General features: G+C 43.3%; 1 protein-coding gene across 2 annotated transcripts in view; it reads right to left on the minus strand.

Moving 5' to 3' along the window:
• CCDC158 (coiled-coil domain containing 158) overlaps window positions 1–15,895 on the minus strand; it is a 61,002-nt gene that overhangs the window by 44,608 nt on the left and 499 nt on the right. For both annotated transcript variants that reach the window (XM_075929438.1, XM_075929437.1), the window contains exons 2-9: window positions 12,175–12,280; window positions 10,936–10,972; window positions 6,842–6,972; window positions 6,069–6,313; window positions 5,637–5,746; window positions 4,990–5,317; window positions 3,455–3,531; window positions 1,658–1,768 (exon numbers count right to left, since the gene is read on the minus strand). In XM_075929438.1, coding sequence (XP_075785553.1) covers window positions 1,658–1,768; window positions 3,455–3,531; window positions 4,990–5,317; window positions 5,637–5,746; window positions 6,069–6,313; window positions 6,842–6,972; window positions 10,936–10,972; window positions 12,175–12,280 — 1,145 coding nt within the window. The remainder of the gene's footprint in view (window positions 1–1,657; window positions 1,769–3,454; window positions 3,532–4,989; window positions 5,318–5,636; window positions 5,747–6,068; window positions 6,314–6,841; window positions 6,973–10,935; window positions 10,973–12,174; window positions 12,281–15,895) is intronic.

A 15,895-nucleotide genomic window follows, 5' to 3' on the forward strand; every position in this document is an offset into this window, starting at 1 on the left:
AGCTTGAAATAGGACAGTATAAAAAAGGCACCTTTTTACTCAACAGATCTGCTCTGTGTGTATTCAAAGTGGTTCATTTAATGAGAAAAATGAGGTGTTAGTGCATTTATTTCTGTTTACAATTTTGGCTTATGCATCATCAACATACATGTTAACTAATTGGGGAGCCAGAGTCTGTCTTTACTTGTATCAGAGTACGACACAAGTGGAACTCTGGGCAGAATTCTGCTCTCAGAATGTTTATAGTGAGTGATTATTTGTAAGTCACACACACCGTAGTTTGACTTCCAGACCACAACTTGATTTTGCAGGGTTGGCAAATAGAAAACTCATCTTTTAAGGTGTAAAGTGAGCACATCTGACCTACAAGCCATCAAGAGACCATCAACAGGGAACCGTCATGCCCTTTTCCAGTCACTCAAATTATCAGCAATGCCAAAACTGGCCATATATGTGACTTTTCTACAGGATCTTCTATAAGAGTCATTGATTTCTGCTAATAAACATCACAAGAATTCACCAATATTTGTTTATGATACAAGTGACAACATGTAAATCATTGGGAACTTTTCCATTCTGAACAGCCCCACTTCTGCTTAATTTATATAAGGCTGGTGCAAAATGTTTTCCTGCTTTATTGGTGGTAGAGAGAGAGAGAGTGAGCAGGGCCATGTTCCCATCTCTTCCTAACCCTTTTTTGAAGCCCTACTTCCCAAAGAGCAGAGGAAGAGAAACAGTCTCTTCCATCACTGGGGAGTTCAGGGAGTTCTATTGTGACCATCCCCCAAGGAGATGTTCTTATTCACTCCTTCTCAACTGTGCAGTGTTGCGGGAATTGCTCATAATTCATGACTCATAGATTTGCTCAAAGTCACACATAAAAATTACATCAGTAGGGAAAAGAGCCCAGGACTGATTCTCCTCTCAACTGCACCAGAGTAACTCTGGTGATTTCATTCAACCTACTTTGTTTATGAGTGAGAGTCAGTCCCCGTGTCTCCTGATTCTCAGAGCTTTGCCTTAAGCACAAGACTCTGTTCTCTTCCATTTACTTAGTCCCTTTTCTAGATTTCTCCTCCCCTGATTTCTGCAGTGGTTGATTAATTCTGAAATAAAGTTACTAAGGGTGCGTCTACATTGCACTATTATTCCGGGATAATGGCTGTTATTCTGGAAAAACAATACTAGCATCCACACAGTAATTTTGTTATTTTGAAAAAAAATTGAAATAATGGAGGGCTTTTTCCTACACTGGTAAACCTCATTCCACGAGGAATAACACCTCTTCTGAAGAAGCTATTTTGGAAGAAGGTGTGTGTGGACGCTGCGTTGCTGCTATGTCAAAATAGCTCCTCACCAGGGTATTCTAAAGTTATTCCTCCCCAGTACCTCCTGGGGCTCTAAATCAAGACAGCGCGTCCACATTAGGGGAGCCTGCCTCGAACTAATTTTGAGGCTTCCCTGTAGAGTGGACACTCTATTTTTAAATAAGCTATTCCAGAAGATATCTTCCGGAATAGCTTTTTCCGAAATATGCTTGCAGTGTAGACGTATCCTATGAAATCATTCCATACTATCAGAGCATACTAGGAGAGAGCAATCTCTCTAGAATCAAGGCTACTTTTAATGTGTTCTACAGTATAACTGAGAAACATACTGAATGATCTCCATCTGGCTTTGGATACTATTTGCATGGCTACGTGCGCTGTTTGTTTTTTCAGTCAGTGCTGCCACCTCCTGTTCATGTTCATTTATTAGTTGCTCAATCCTGTTAAAAAAAAAAAAAAAAAAAGACTGGTTACAGTTGTAGACAAGGTAAGAGATTTCCTCACTGTGTAAACTATATGGAAAAAAATCTTTCTCAGTAGTCACAAGTTTAAAGATTTCGGGACTTGTCACAAACATAATCAATTGTAAAGAATTAATCCACAGTTTATTTTGATGATGCTGAACAGCCATAACTAGATAATTCAATTAGGGTACGTCTACACTTGCTCCCTAGTTTGAGCTAGGGATCCAAATATAGGCGACCGAAATTGCTAATGAAGCGGGGATTTAAATATCCCGCGCTTCATTAGCATGATCTCGCTCGCACGTTATTCCGCTCAACAGCTGCTTCAAAAGTGAAAGTGCACTCTGGGACGCGTTAGTTCAATCAAACCCCTTGGTTCAAAATAACGTTACTCCTCAAAAAATGAGGAGTTACGTTATTTTGAACCAAGAGGTTTGATTCGAACTAACGTGTCCCGGAGAGCACTACCTGGTTCGAATCAGCTGTTGAATGGCATTACACGCAGGCGAGATCATGCTAATGAAGCGCGGGATATTTAAATCTCCACTTCATTAGCAATTTCTGTCACCTACATTTGCATCCCTAGTTCAAACTAGGGAGCAAGTATAGACGTATCCTTATAAAGTTGGAAAAGTTGCAGTTTTATTGAACTAAGGCCAAATTCTGAATGAAAAAACAAAACAAAATAAGAGATGAGGGGAAATCCTAGGAAAATAAAAGTTGGCAAAAGTTGTGTCATCCACCCATTGTTATTTTCCATGTACCAGACAAACTGTACTACAATCTGCACTGGCTACATAAAAAGCAAGTTCAGCTACTTATTTTATTCAGAGTGAAGGAAAGAGCCTTGATTAAAAAAAAGCAAAAAAGCACTGTAAGGATTTTTTGCAGCAATATTTAAAATACCTCTGGTTATTTGTACTTTCCATTTACCTTAGGATACATCTACACTGCAGTGCTATTTCGGGATACTTCCGGTATCCCAAAATAGCTATTCCTCATCTCAAAATTTTGAAATATAACGGACTCGCTATTCTGACGTCCCTGTCAACCTCATTATATGAGGATTAAGGGACATTTCGGAATAGTAGTTTATTTCAAAATTTGGTGTTGTGTAGAAAGCACCAAATTACAAAATAAGATATTTTGAAATTGACTCGAAATAAGATACATAATTTGTGTAGCTCAAATTGCGTAGCTTATTTCAAGCTAAGGGTGCAGTGTAGATGCACCCTTAGAAAGCTATTGATTTTATCCTAACCAGCTTTAACAATAGTGCTATTCTCCACACAATGATTTAAACGATTTTAGTTCTACTCATTAACAAACATGCCTATATTAGGAAAATATTAACACAACATGGGAATGAATTCAAAAGTCAGAAAATTCTCCAACTATAACACAATGGGAAAAGTTTTGCTCAGATGCTTTCAAAATATTGACCTTTCAACAGAGATCATGTTAAATGTGTCAGGAAATTATGAGCAATTAAAAACACAAGGCTAGACTTTAAACAGATAAGCCCTCAATAATAGTGACTGCTGCTGTACCCCACACCTATTATAGTATCAGCATCTCGTACAAAAAAAAATGTCATCCTGGAAATGTGAGGATGCGTCAGTGCCTGAACTCTATTAGTGACTAAATGGAGAAAAAAGTTACCTATCTTGATGTTGTTGAAGCAGAAGTTCTGTTTTGACCTGTGATTCTTTTTTCAGTGATTCAAGTTGTTCCTCCAACTGTTGTAAGTAAATTACAGTGTTGTTTATAGTGAGTAATCACTCTTACCCACTAGTAAATGAAAACACAATCTAAATAATTTATTAGTATAGTTTAAGAAACCCAGACTCATTTCTAGAACAGTTTGCATTGTGAAGTTTTACACAAGCAAGATTAAATCTAGTGAACTGTCTTCACTATAATTTTTCCTGAGGTAAAAGCATTTGTAGTGTTCACCCAAGTTAACAGGTTGAGTTAAAAACGGCAGGGGAACGTTAGTTCACCTAATGCCCATGGAAGTTGAGGGCTCTTGACACACTACAGAGCTCATCACTGTACAGATTCTGGCCATTATATTGATTTATACTCATCAGCATTGTTGCTGTTTGGCCAGTATTTGGGGTGTCACAGAATTATTTCCATTAGGAAGCGAAATGGATGATGGAGCCTGATGTTTTTGGATACCATTAACAAAGAATATATACAAAGACCTGTAGGAACAAACACTAGTGGCCAGTTTCCTTGCTCACAATCTCCAAGCCTACTTTTAAGCAAGCCCTTTGCCCCAAAGAGCTGTCTCTGCTCTTTCAGGGCCATCCTTATGACTGCTTTTCTCACTGTCTACTGGCTTTCTCCTGACTTTTTATAACTTCCTCTCCCAGACAGCCATAGACACCCACCCCACCCACTAGTCAATATCCCAGCACCTGTATTTGCAGTCAATCCCCAGACAAATCTCTCTGCCCACTCCTAGCAGTGGAGTGGACAGGTCTAGAAGAAAGAGAATCCACAACGACATGGATTCCGTGGAGCTCTCGCCTGCAGGAGGTGGGAGAGATGTGCATAGGGATCATGCAGCACTCTGAAGCAGCCTTTGGCTACGTCTACATGGCACAGTTATTTCGGAATAAGCTATTCCGGGATAGTTATTCTGAAATAGCTTATTTCGAAATAGCACATCTACACTGCAGGGAAGCCTCAAAATTAGTCCAAGGAAGGCTTCCGTTAGGTAGATGTGCTATCTCAATTTAGAGCCCCAGGAGGAATAACTTAGAATGGCTCTGGTGAGGGGCTATTTCAAAATAGCAGAAGTGGAACGTCTACACACACCTTATTTCAAAATAGCTATATCGGAATAGGTGTTATTCTTCGTAGAATAAGGTTTACAGAAGTTGGAATAAGCCATCTGTTATTTCAAAATTATTTCGAAATAACAGAATTGCTGTGTAGACGCTCGCATAGTTATTCCGAAATAACTTTGCTGTGTAGACACACCCTTTGTGAACTGGCTCCTCAGCTACTCTGATGCAAGGGGAAGCATTCTTCAGCCTACACCGTTCATCTGGGTAGTGCACAGCTTAGCTACTTGTGCAAGGCACTGCCTTGTGGATTTGGCTCTGAGTGTTTTTACATAACAGATAGTCCACTGGAAGCTTACACCACTGACTGAAAGGAAAAACAGCATTCTCCCCACTCACCGGGAAAATCCTCCCTTTGAAATACGACACCTCTGAGTCTAAATCTCGCAGGACTTTACGAAAAGCTGTGCCTAGGTTGCGGATATGGAGACCGCTGATGTTCTCATGCTCATACACCCTCTTGCCTGTGCTGTCTTCGTAGTCCACCAGGATGCCTCGCAATTCGTGGAGCACTTCCTCGTGGCCATGCATCATCTTTTTCAGATGCTCAGTTTGGCTGTTGGCCTCCCTCAGCATCTCCTCGTGAAGGTGGTTGGCTGTTTCCAGTTCATGAACTGTAGCCTGTAGCTGTATTTTGATGTCCTCCTGGCTCTGGGATTCTCTTCGTCTGTATTTCAGAAAGGAAGAAGACAGCTAAGAAATATTGACAGTGACTACAATGTTTGTTTTTATCCTGTCAGATATGGGGGGTTGTAAACGCTATTTCTGCAAATTAAGAAATCTGGTATGTTTGAAACTACAGGCCAGACCTCACACTCTGCTATGACTTCTGCTGCCCACAGCTCTTTCCAGGACAACCCTCCTTGCACCTGGGGTCCAGTTCAATCGCCTGGAGTCCTTTCGGTGCCTCCCAAGCCCACTGAGGAGCTATGTACCATTTACCAGGTACACTTCAATGGACCAGTCTTCAATATAAGTGTGCACACCTGATATCCACAAGAGCATCTCTCTCCATTTGTACCTCCTGAAGTTTGGTCTGCAAATCAATGATGGTCTGTCTTAAATTGAACTTCTGCTGTTCATGCAATTCAGTGTTCTGGAAAAACAAAGCAACGTAATTACTGAATATCTGATTAAAAATAAATGTGGCTAAGAGCAATGTGGGAACTTGTAAACCAGATCCATGATTTTAATGTTCTCAGGTACCCAGCTAGTCTTTCTGTGCTGTGATGCAGGAGTGTTTGGGGGCACTACATGGCAAAAGAGTTGTTGTTCACAGGCACCCTAGGAACTATGTCAGCTGGGAACAGGCAAGAGGCAGCTCTAAACATGTTGGTGACCAAACTGTCCACGAATCCAGTATGTATGAAAGCCATGCCAGCCACACCCATGAATCTGGCTCAAAATCTTCAACTCACATCATTTAGCCTCTTCTGCAGATCTCTGACTTGCTGCGAGTACTCTTCCAAGATGTTCTCAATGTGCTCTTTCCCTGGATAATTGATGCTTCTCTTCTGGGTATCAATGTCCACTTCATATTTAGAATACAAGACAGTTTTGGGTGGACTACTGCCAGCACTACCAGAGGTAGAGGTCTCCATCACTGTGCTGCGAATGGAAGAGGCTAATACATTCTGATTGTTGAAAGTTGGGCTAGCAGAACCTGCAAGTAGAATCCTTATGTAAAAATAATTATTGGCATCTGTACAAACTGAGAGCCAAAGGAGCGTTCTGCCCTTTGATTTCAAGGCAATAGAGAACCAAGCCCACGTATTTTAGAAGTCAGCTTTTTCTAAAGGGTTGTATAGGCCCCATCCATTCCTGAAATGCATCTTGCCACGTATACCAGTACAAAGTGAGTGCAGAGGGGTGTCAGATACTGTAACATCAGAATGGAAACATTTTAAACCCACTATGCTCTCAGTTTGCACTGATGAAAAGGATGCCACAAGGTGCAGGGTAATTTGAGTCCCAGTGGCTTCAGTCTTTCAGCTACAGGATGATTCTCTCTCAAGACATCAGTTTTGAAACAACAGGAGAATATTTGCAAAAAGAGGCTTCAACCTTAAGTTTAAAATGTCAGGCCTTACACATCCTTTTTAACAATAACTCCGGAGTGGGATAGTTTGCACCTCCCGAAATAGCCTGTTAAATGACTTCTCAATATTGTTAACACATATTTAGTACTTACCCCCACTGGGCATATTACCACTTGATAAAGTTTCTTCATGACTTAGAGAATGTGTGAATGATTCCATGGTAAATTTGGTTGCTTCTTCTTGGAGTTTCAGAGTCTCTTTTGTTTGTCTTTCCAGTGCTTCCCTGCAAAATCATACAGGTGAGTATTTGTTGAGAGTGCAATGTCTGAATAGAGAAGAGTATCCATCTGCACTGTGTCACCACAAATAGTATCTGAAATGAATAACTAAAAAAATCATTCATAGGCTCCATTTAGTAACATTATACACACACAGGAACAAGAAAGTGACAGATCTTCAACTCATGTGCATTTGTGTAGCTCCACTGAACCAGCCAAGATTTGTCCTGAGGGGGCTGAACACAAAATACATCAAAACAAAACTCTCCATCACACAAATAAAAACAACCTGCACAGATCATATCACAACAAGACTCCTTTTTTTGTCCCCACTTCTTGAATGGCTTGTAAAATACCATCTTACCATCTACTGACACAGCACCATAGGCATCCTGCTTCACTGTGTAAAGTTTGCATGACTGATTGAGTTAATGCTTTTGTCAACTGGTCAGTCAATCAATCAATGGGTTAAGGAGAAATTTCATACGGAATCCTGACAAGTGCTGTGAGGGTCTGTATTTTTCAGACATTACGTAAAGACCCTTCAGGATTGTAAAGGGAAGAACCCCTACAGAAAACATTTGGTTCATTAAGTAAAGTGATCTTCAGCACAGAAACAAGGACTCCTAGCTCACAGCATGACATCACCAATATAACACAGAATTTCAAAAGCTTATTTGTTTGAAGTCACTTAGGGAGCACACCATTTCTTAAAAACACATATCTGGTGAAGAAGGGAGGACAAGGAAGGCAAGGAAAAAATGAGAAAAGAATAGGAAGAGAGATATTCCTAAATGTAGATCAAGCTCTAATTTTTGAAGTGTATAGAGCACATGAAAATGGACAAAATACTAGATTTTAAAAATGCGCCAGGAGGGAAAACCTACAGCCAAGCTTTGCCTTTTTATAGGTGCATATGCAATTAAGTGTGCTGGGTGTGACTAAAACCCCATGCAGTTATAGCCAGATTGTTACTGGCACTGGTATGAGTGCACAGGGGAGGGAAGTAAGAAGCTCCCTTCCTTTATGAGTTTCAAACAAGCCTCTGTCTCATCCAGAGACCCCATAAATCCCTCCATGAGGCCTCAAGGGTACACGTTGCCCAGTGAGAGAATTGGAGTAGTGGGAGGCAAGATTGTATCCCTAACTCTTCTGCATAAACTTGTGGCGCTGGACAGGTGCTGCACAGGATGCTTATAATCTGACCTGAGCTTACTGAATCTCAGTTGTAATTAGAGAGTGCTTCATTCACCATATGGATATTGCAACACAACACCTCGACTTTACCTCACACTTCAATAGTCTGATACATTAAATGCTCAGATGGAGCCCTCCACTGAAGTAAAACAATTGGCCCTGCCCCACTTGTGATTCATTCAAACCCCTCCCTCCATGTGGGGAAAATTAATGTAGCCCATGATGGGATGGTAGGTCATGTGGTTAAAATTGGTCCAGGCCTGTTGTTAAGATTTCAGAGGAGTTTATAAACTTGGGACTAGGTTCATGAATATACTATGTGCCTTACATCACCGAATGGGTGTAAAGCATCCAGAACCCACTAGTACAGGGGTTTTCAAACTCTGGGTTGCAGCTTGTAAGGGAAGCTACTAGCCTGCCCTCAGATGCTTTGTTTACTTGAGTTTCCACAGGTGCGCTCGCAGCTCTCAGTGGCTGTGGTTCGCATCTCTGGCCAATAGGAGCTGAAGGAAGTGGTGGCCCAGCTTGCACTGCTTCCCGCAGCTCCCATTGGCTGGGAACGTTGTACCACGGCCCCGGGGAGCTGCGAGCGGCCATGACTGCAGACGCTCAGATGAAAAAAGGGTCTTGCAGCCAGCTAGTGACTTACCTTTACAAGCCATGACCCAAAGTCTGAAAGCCCCTGCACTAGCAAAGCCAACCTGAAGAGTGTTAAAACTGCCCTAAGGATCTCAATCAATTGTTAAAGCTGAAGCCTATTGGTGATACTTTTCAGGCAAGGCTTTCAATGATTTGATGTGTAACTGTGCACCTAACTATACATTGAATTGCCACAATTGTGTGTAGAAATTAGTGAACTGCAAATAAACAAAAGGCAGAAAGATTCCTAGAAGGGCCTTGTATCACTTTTACTTCATGGAGTGATCCTCAGTGTAAGAGTGTGAGAAATAAGCAGGGTAGATAAAATCAATTATTTAAAAAAAATAAAAATTGGATTTTTCAATCAGATTTTTTGATAAAATGCTTTTTGAAGAAAAAACCTATGTAAAGATAGTTTTAATAAAGATACATCATAGCTCAAAGATATCTCATCATGGAACAGGGATTATAAATTTTAATTCTAATCCATGTAATGTTTAAGAAAAGTTTTGTAAATGAATTCTAGTAGTTCATGGATTAGGGACCCAAATTTATGGAGTTCTACAGGTTTCTGTATAGATTATTTAGGTTAATCCTTCTATCTACCCAATGGCTATGTCCACACTGCAGGGTTTTATCGGAAAAAGCCTTTTCCGATTGTTCTTTCGGAAGAGGCTTTTCTGACATTTGGCCCGTCTACACGGAGCCAAATATCAGAAAAACCTCCTCTTTCGGAAGAGCCCTTATTCCTCATAAAATGAGGAATACAAGGCTTCCAAAAGAGCACGTCTGCTTTTCCGAAAAAAATTTCGGAAGAACAGACATGGCAGAGTTTTTCCCTGGATACGGCAGAGTTTTTCCAGGATACCGGAGAACTCCATAGTGTAGACATAATCAATGAGACTCAGTGCTCAGTCCAGAAGATACCATCAGAGATGCTTAGTTCTGAAGTCTCAAACTGTGGATTTGTGTCTCCCGAGTTAACAAGCTTGTTAGCAGCAAAAATGTTTTAAAATAAATAAATAATATATGAAGATGAGAAATAACAGACCTCAATCCTATTGTACTTCTGCAAATTTGTGTACGCAGAGTCAATCCCTTACCTCTCTCTAGACGTGCAAAGTTTTAAAAAGTTCAAAGAATAGAAACCAATATTTTAAGTTTCTCGTGTTGAAAAAAATATTTCATTTAACATTTTAGTTAAAAACAATTTTAACAAAAGCAAACTTGATTTTAAAAAACTGTAATGTTTAACTACTGTACATCCAAAAATTCATATTCTTGTTTTGTTAAAATAGTATATGTTTGCTGTTGAAGAAAAAAATCCAGTATACATAACGTTGCTGTTTTGGTTAAATAAAACAATTTAAATGTGATGATCTCCTCCTAATACAGCATGGCAAGAAAATCTTCCAAGTATTAATGATTAACCTGTTCAATTGGGGATAGTTCACCTCCCAAGGACTTCATAAATATCTGTTTCAATTACCTTTGGTAACTGAAATAACCAAACAATCATTTGTTTTCTGATATAGCTGTAAAAATAATCTGAAAAGTTTTCAAAATATATCACTGTTTAAAAATGTATAGCATGTGCTTTCTGAAAATGAAACCTATGTTCATCTCTGAGTTGTGAAGAATATGTATTAAGGTTATGACAACCAACAAGAATTCACTTGGATGTAGAAAACCATGATTGACTCAAGTTTTCCTTACTAGTGATTTAAATCAATTTTATTTAAATCAACTCCATCCGGGAAATAAGTAAATGAGAATCAGGCCCAACAGTTTATTTATTATCCCAGGGCCATATTCTACCCTTAAATCTTTGTGCCAAAGTTCCAATGCCATCGGTGAGAATTCTACTGTGGCTTGAGGAAATACCCCTAGCCAAACTATTGCTCTGACATCAACAATGTAATTCATTCCTTTCCATAAAACGGCTTTAATATACGTGCACTTTGTAATACATTTCTTTCTTATTTTGGAGATCACATTATTGCTAAGAAAACTATCTTTTAACATTCCAGTCACATTGATGGTCAGTAATCAAAGTGAACACCGTAAAGGTAAACAGTGGGGTATTTTAAAAATAACGTCATTAATAAACAAACAAAAAAGACAGACACTACCTTAATTCCTGGATATTCTTGCTCATTGTAACAGTGTCTGCAAAAAATAATAGCAATCTATTTTTTTCACATTTCAAAAATCAACTGTCTCTTTTAATCAAATGAATTTTGAACTGATGCAATGGAACAGTGTAGAAATACCTTCACAAATATTATGCAATTAGTTATTTATTTTTGCATAGGGAGGTTTTGTTTTGTTTTGCAATGCAATTAATATTGTGAAGGGGACTTTGTTCCATGAAGAAACTGTCTGGCCCCTTTAAGAAGTAGTTGGTCCTGCCCCAGCTTGTGATTCATTCAAACCCTCCATCCACGTGGGGAAAATTAGTGCAGCCCCATGATTGGTTAGTAGTTCATGTGATTAAAATCAGCCCAGGCCTGATGTTTAATGTGAAGCTTCCAGAGAGCCAAAGAAAAAAGAGAGCAACTAGGTAGCTTGAAAGAGGCCTTCTTGATGAGGGAAATTTAGTCCTAGAGACGCCAGTCTAGGCAGTGTTGCTGCCTGCTGAGTTTCCCAATCGAGGGAAAAATGCAGTAAGGGGAAAGGGAGCAGCTAGCTGGGGAGAAGCAGGTCTGAAATAAACGCAGTTCAACAAGCAGGACTGTGGGTCTCTAGTGTTAAAGATAGAGCAGTCTGATGGGATTTAGAAGGAACTCTTCTGTGGGGTAGCTGATTAAACTAAATAAATTATAGGCCCCTGGAGAAAGTGAATATTATTTAAAGACTCTGGATGGAAGTAATTTACCTGAATAGGAATTCAGGAGTTATGGCAGGGTTTCTCAGAACTACACTGTGCCATTAGCAGTCCTGATCTGGCATGGCACCCATCTTATATGACCCTGGCACCTTCTATGAAATACCTCTTCCAGTCAAAAATAAATGGTAAGTTTTGCATACCTTTCTCACAATTGGTGTCAGGTATTAAATATTATGCTCTGCATTAGCACTAAAGGTCAAAATGTCAAAACTCTGCCTAGACTACAACAGCAAAACTGGTGATGCAGACTTTGAGCACACACAAGTCCTGGGGACATTTACACATATAAACTATATGCACAGAGGCTTATATGCATGCATTGACCTGAAGAGCCTATCTGGATGGCTCAAATTGAGGGGCTTATGCACAGACTCTTTTTTTTTTTTTTTTTTTGCATAAATTATACAGCCAGTTTTGAAAACTTGTCCCTAATAAATCTAAAGCTTTATTCAGCTTTGCAAAATTCTAATCATCTGCTCACCTGTGGCAAGTAATTCTTCTTGACGGGTGTGTAAAGTGTCTTCAGTATGGAGGGTGAGTACTTTTTTGTATCTGATCTGGTAAATTTTTAAGACAGTCTTGTGAGGCTGGATTAATATAAAAAAGACAACAGGTCCACATCAGCTCTTGCATAATCCGCCTACACTGGAGCTGCGTTTAGTTCAGAGTTTGTCCCAAGGAATATAAGAAAATGAAGAATGTGTGATTGTATAATACTTTCAGCCAAACTATCCAAGTATGTTCTATGCAAATGGATAAATATTATTGCCCCAATTTCACTGAGACCGAAAACTGAAGTTGCTTGTCCAAGGTGCTTAATGAAGCAACGGAAGGGTCAGAAATAAAAGCCAGGAGTACTACCACCCAGAACCCCAGTTTAACCACTAAAGAAGGCTGACCTGGCTGACTATGCTACACGTCCAAGTTGGGTTTGCACCGGAAGGTCCAAGTTGGGTGCCTAAATACAAAATTACAAATGACCCGATTTTTAGTGGTGATGAGGACCTGCAGCTCCCTTTGGTTTTTTTTCTCTGTATACTGGGGGGAAGGAGTCTGCAATGCTGACTTGCAACTTTACCCCACAGTGCTGAACTTGCAGGAGGGAATCACTCCTCCTTTCAGTTTTCCAGATATGGGCATGTGCCTTCTGGGTGCACACTTCATTGCTGAAGTTCTAGAGTAAGCTTAAGTTTAAGAGTCTGAAGGCACCTGGAGCCTGCTGGCTCTACAGGAAGTAAAAAGGAATCTGACCTGCTTGCAGTAGGCCTTCAAAAAGCTTTAGTTCAGGCTCATATGTACGTTAGTTGATTTGCATACATGGTCATAGCCTGTTGGAAAATAGTGTCTTTAATTTTCATCTCAGCAGGGGGCTGATTTTCCATTACACCCCCTTGCAGGCAACTTTAGAGGCACCATCACTCTTTCTTGGGAAGCTGAATCTCTTCTCTTCCCTAGCTCTGTGTATTTCTCTCCCCGTTGCCCTTCCCATTAGGTGTCTGGGGGGGGGGGGAGTTCACCACTGTGTTACTGCAGTTCTATGCCACTTCCTTAGGCATCACAGTGGACTTGTTTAGTGATGAATCAGGCCATTAAATCCCCTTCAAGCCAAATTGCCAAGTATGGGGCTGCTTCATGAATGTTGTTTCTCACAAGTGAAAGAAAGTCACTGATCCCTTCCTCCCTCCCTGATGCCAGGAGCTGTCAGAGCAGACATGAGTGGGAGGGGACCTAGCTCTCTGCTTTCTAGAAACAGAGTGGGGAGGAACCCAGGCACTCTAGTGGGAACTTAGCTGGGTACATGGGATGGGAGGGGGCATCAGATTGGAGGTGCTGGGGCTAGCTGAGTGCTGTGCTAGGTGCTGGTTGGGTGCGGCTGGCTTGGTACTTAGCACTGGGGGGAAGGCAAGTGGATGCCTTGTGCTGTGGGGTGGAGTCCAGAATGGGGGTGAGTGACTTGGTGCCTGACACTGGGCAGGGGTCTGGGTGCATGTCAGGCTGGGTGAGTGCCTGGCACTGAGTGGGGGGACAGGTGGGTGTCTGGAGCTGGGCAGTGAGGGGGCAGAGGCTGGGGTAGGTGAGGGAGGAAGTGCTGGTCTGGTGGAGGTGGAGGAAGGGAGGCTGGTCTGGGAGATTTCTGGCAGTGGGCAGGAGCTGGGGGAGGTGGGGAGAAGGGTTGCTGGGCTGGGGGGGAGGTGTCTGGCAATGACCGGGGGCAGGGGCTGGGGGAAGGGCTGCTGGGCTGGAGGTTGGGAGGGAAGGGTGGCTAGGCCGGGGGGGGGGGGCAGGTGGCTGGGTGGGGGGAAAGAGAGGGGGAGGGTGGCTGGGTCCGGGGAGAGTGGCTGGGTGGGGGGGGAAGGGTGGTTAGGCCAGGGGGAGGGTGGCTGGGCGGGGGTATAGGGGGGGCCGGGGGGCAGGGAGGGTGTCTAGGGGGAGGGGAGAAGGGTGGCTGGGTGGAGGGCTGGGGGGGGCCAGGTGGTGGGGAGGGGGGCGGGGGGGGGCCAGGTGGCGGGGGGGAGGGGCTAGGTGGGGGGGTGGCTGGGCGGCTGGCTGGGGGGCCGGGGGGAGGGGCTGGGTGGGGGGGGTGGCTAGGCCGGGGGAGGGGCCGGGTGGCTGGCCGGGGGGGCCCAGCTGCTGCTGTCGGGGGCGCGCTCCCACCTTGCCGGCCGGGGGCGGTGTCTGCCGCGCGGCGCTGGGTCCCTGAGGGGGAGGCCGAGCGGCGTCTGGCAGCGAGGGGCAGCGCCCGGTGGCGGGGAGGAGGTACTGCAGCCTCCCCTGCTGCCCCCCCCCCCCCCCGGGATGTGGGGAGGCCACCTGGGGCTGCCCCACCTGCCTTTCTTTGAGCTGCCTGACGCTGCCCGGCCCTGCTGGGCCAGCCCCTGCCCTCTGCTGCCCCCGCTTCTCACCCTGTCTCCACGCTGCCCCCTCCCCTGGCTCCTGGGGACCAGGCCCCCCCGGCAGCCGCCTCCCTCAGCACCCGGGCGGTGGCGGGGCTGGGAAGTCCTGCAGCCGGCGGCCAGGAACGCCTCCGACTCCGTGAGCAGGCCAGAGGGCTGGGGGACGAGAGGGCGCTGGAACCTCTGGCCCAAAGCCAGACGTGAGCCTGGTGCTCATGGTAAGTACAGTCTCCTTGCCGGGCTCACCGCAGGGGCCTTTACTAGTGGGACTCTCGTCCCATGTCCCCTCAGCCTCTCTTGTAACCCCTATCTCCCAGAGTGCCTCTGTGGTTGTTGCTCTCTGAGGGGGAGCAGCATACAAGGTGCCTTTGAGAGCAGCAGTAAATTGTGGGGTGGGGTGATGCAAGGGATAAGGAGGGGGTTAGGAGAACAAGGAAGGAGGCAAGATTGTGATGGTGGGGGAGAACCCCCTTCCCAGAGATCAGGAGCGGGCAACTGGGATTTCCGTGGGCGCAGTCAGGGAGACAGGTTGCATTTTGTCATGTTGTCATCTATTTAAAGTTGAACACAAAACAATCACACACAAATGTGATTTGGCTTCCCCCAAAATGTCAAATCTACAAGCAGCCTGAACTGTCCAATGAATAACTTTTTCCAAAAAATTCTTCCTGGTTGTAATCCCATGTTTCGAGAGGTGCCTAAGATATTTTTTGAATGCCTAAAGTTTGCATTATTGATAACGTGACTGGGATTACGTACTCTCCATTGGAAAGCAATTTGGGCAGGCCTTTAAATTCAGAAACTAGTTGGAAATATGGTGACCAATTATTCCATCACCTACCTAGAGTTCAGTCACAAAGTACTGATAGCCAAACCACATTCAATGTAGCAGTTGACTGCTCTTATACCAAAACAAATCAAACCAAATAACAGCAACACAGAGCACCCCTACAGAGTACCCAGGAAATACATGTGTTGACAAGACTTAAATAATAGACCACTCCTGTCACAAAAATGTGAGAACGGTTTGTAAACACACTCTGCAATTCAGCAGCAGCTAACATCAGCATTGCCACAGAAGACTTGTATGAAATCCTCAACTAAGCAAGCACCCATATAACCAGAATGAAAGGGCTGCACCTCAGAATGAAAGAAAAATGCAAGCTGCCATCAATGAAGTGAGGGAATTCTCCACCTGAAAACAAAGACCTCCACAACACCCGCCAGCATGTTGTTTACTACACCACATTGTGGTAGTACAAATCAGTACCCCCGCAGGAAAAAAACAAACACAAAGACAAACTTTGT

The sequence above is a fragment of the Pelodiscus sinensis genome, chromosome 5 (assembly GCF_049634645.1).
Source record: "Pelodiscus sinensis isolate JC-2024 chromosome 5, ASM4963464v1, whole genome shotgun sequence".
Taxonomy (NCBI): Eukaryota; Metazoa; Chordata; order Testudines; family Trionychidae; genus Pelodiscus; species Pelodiscus sinensis.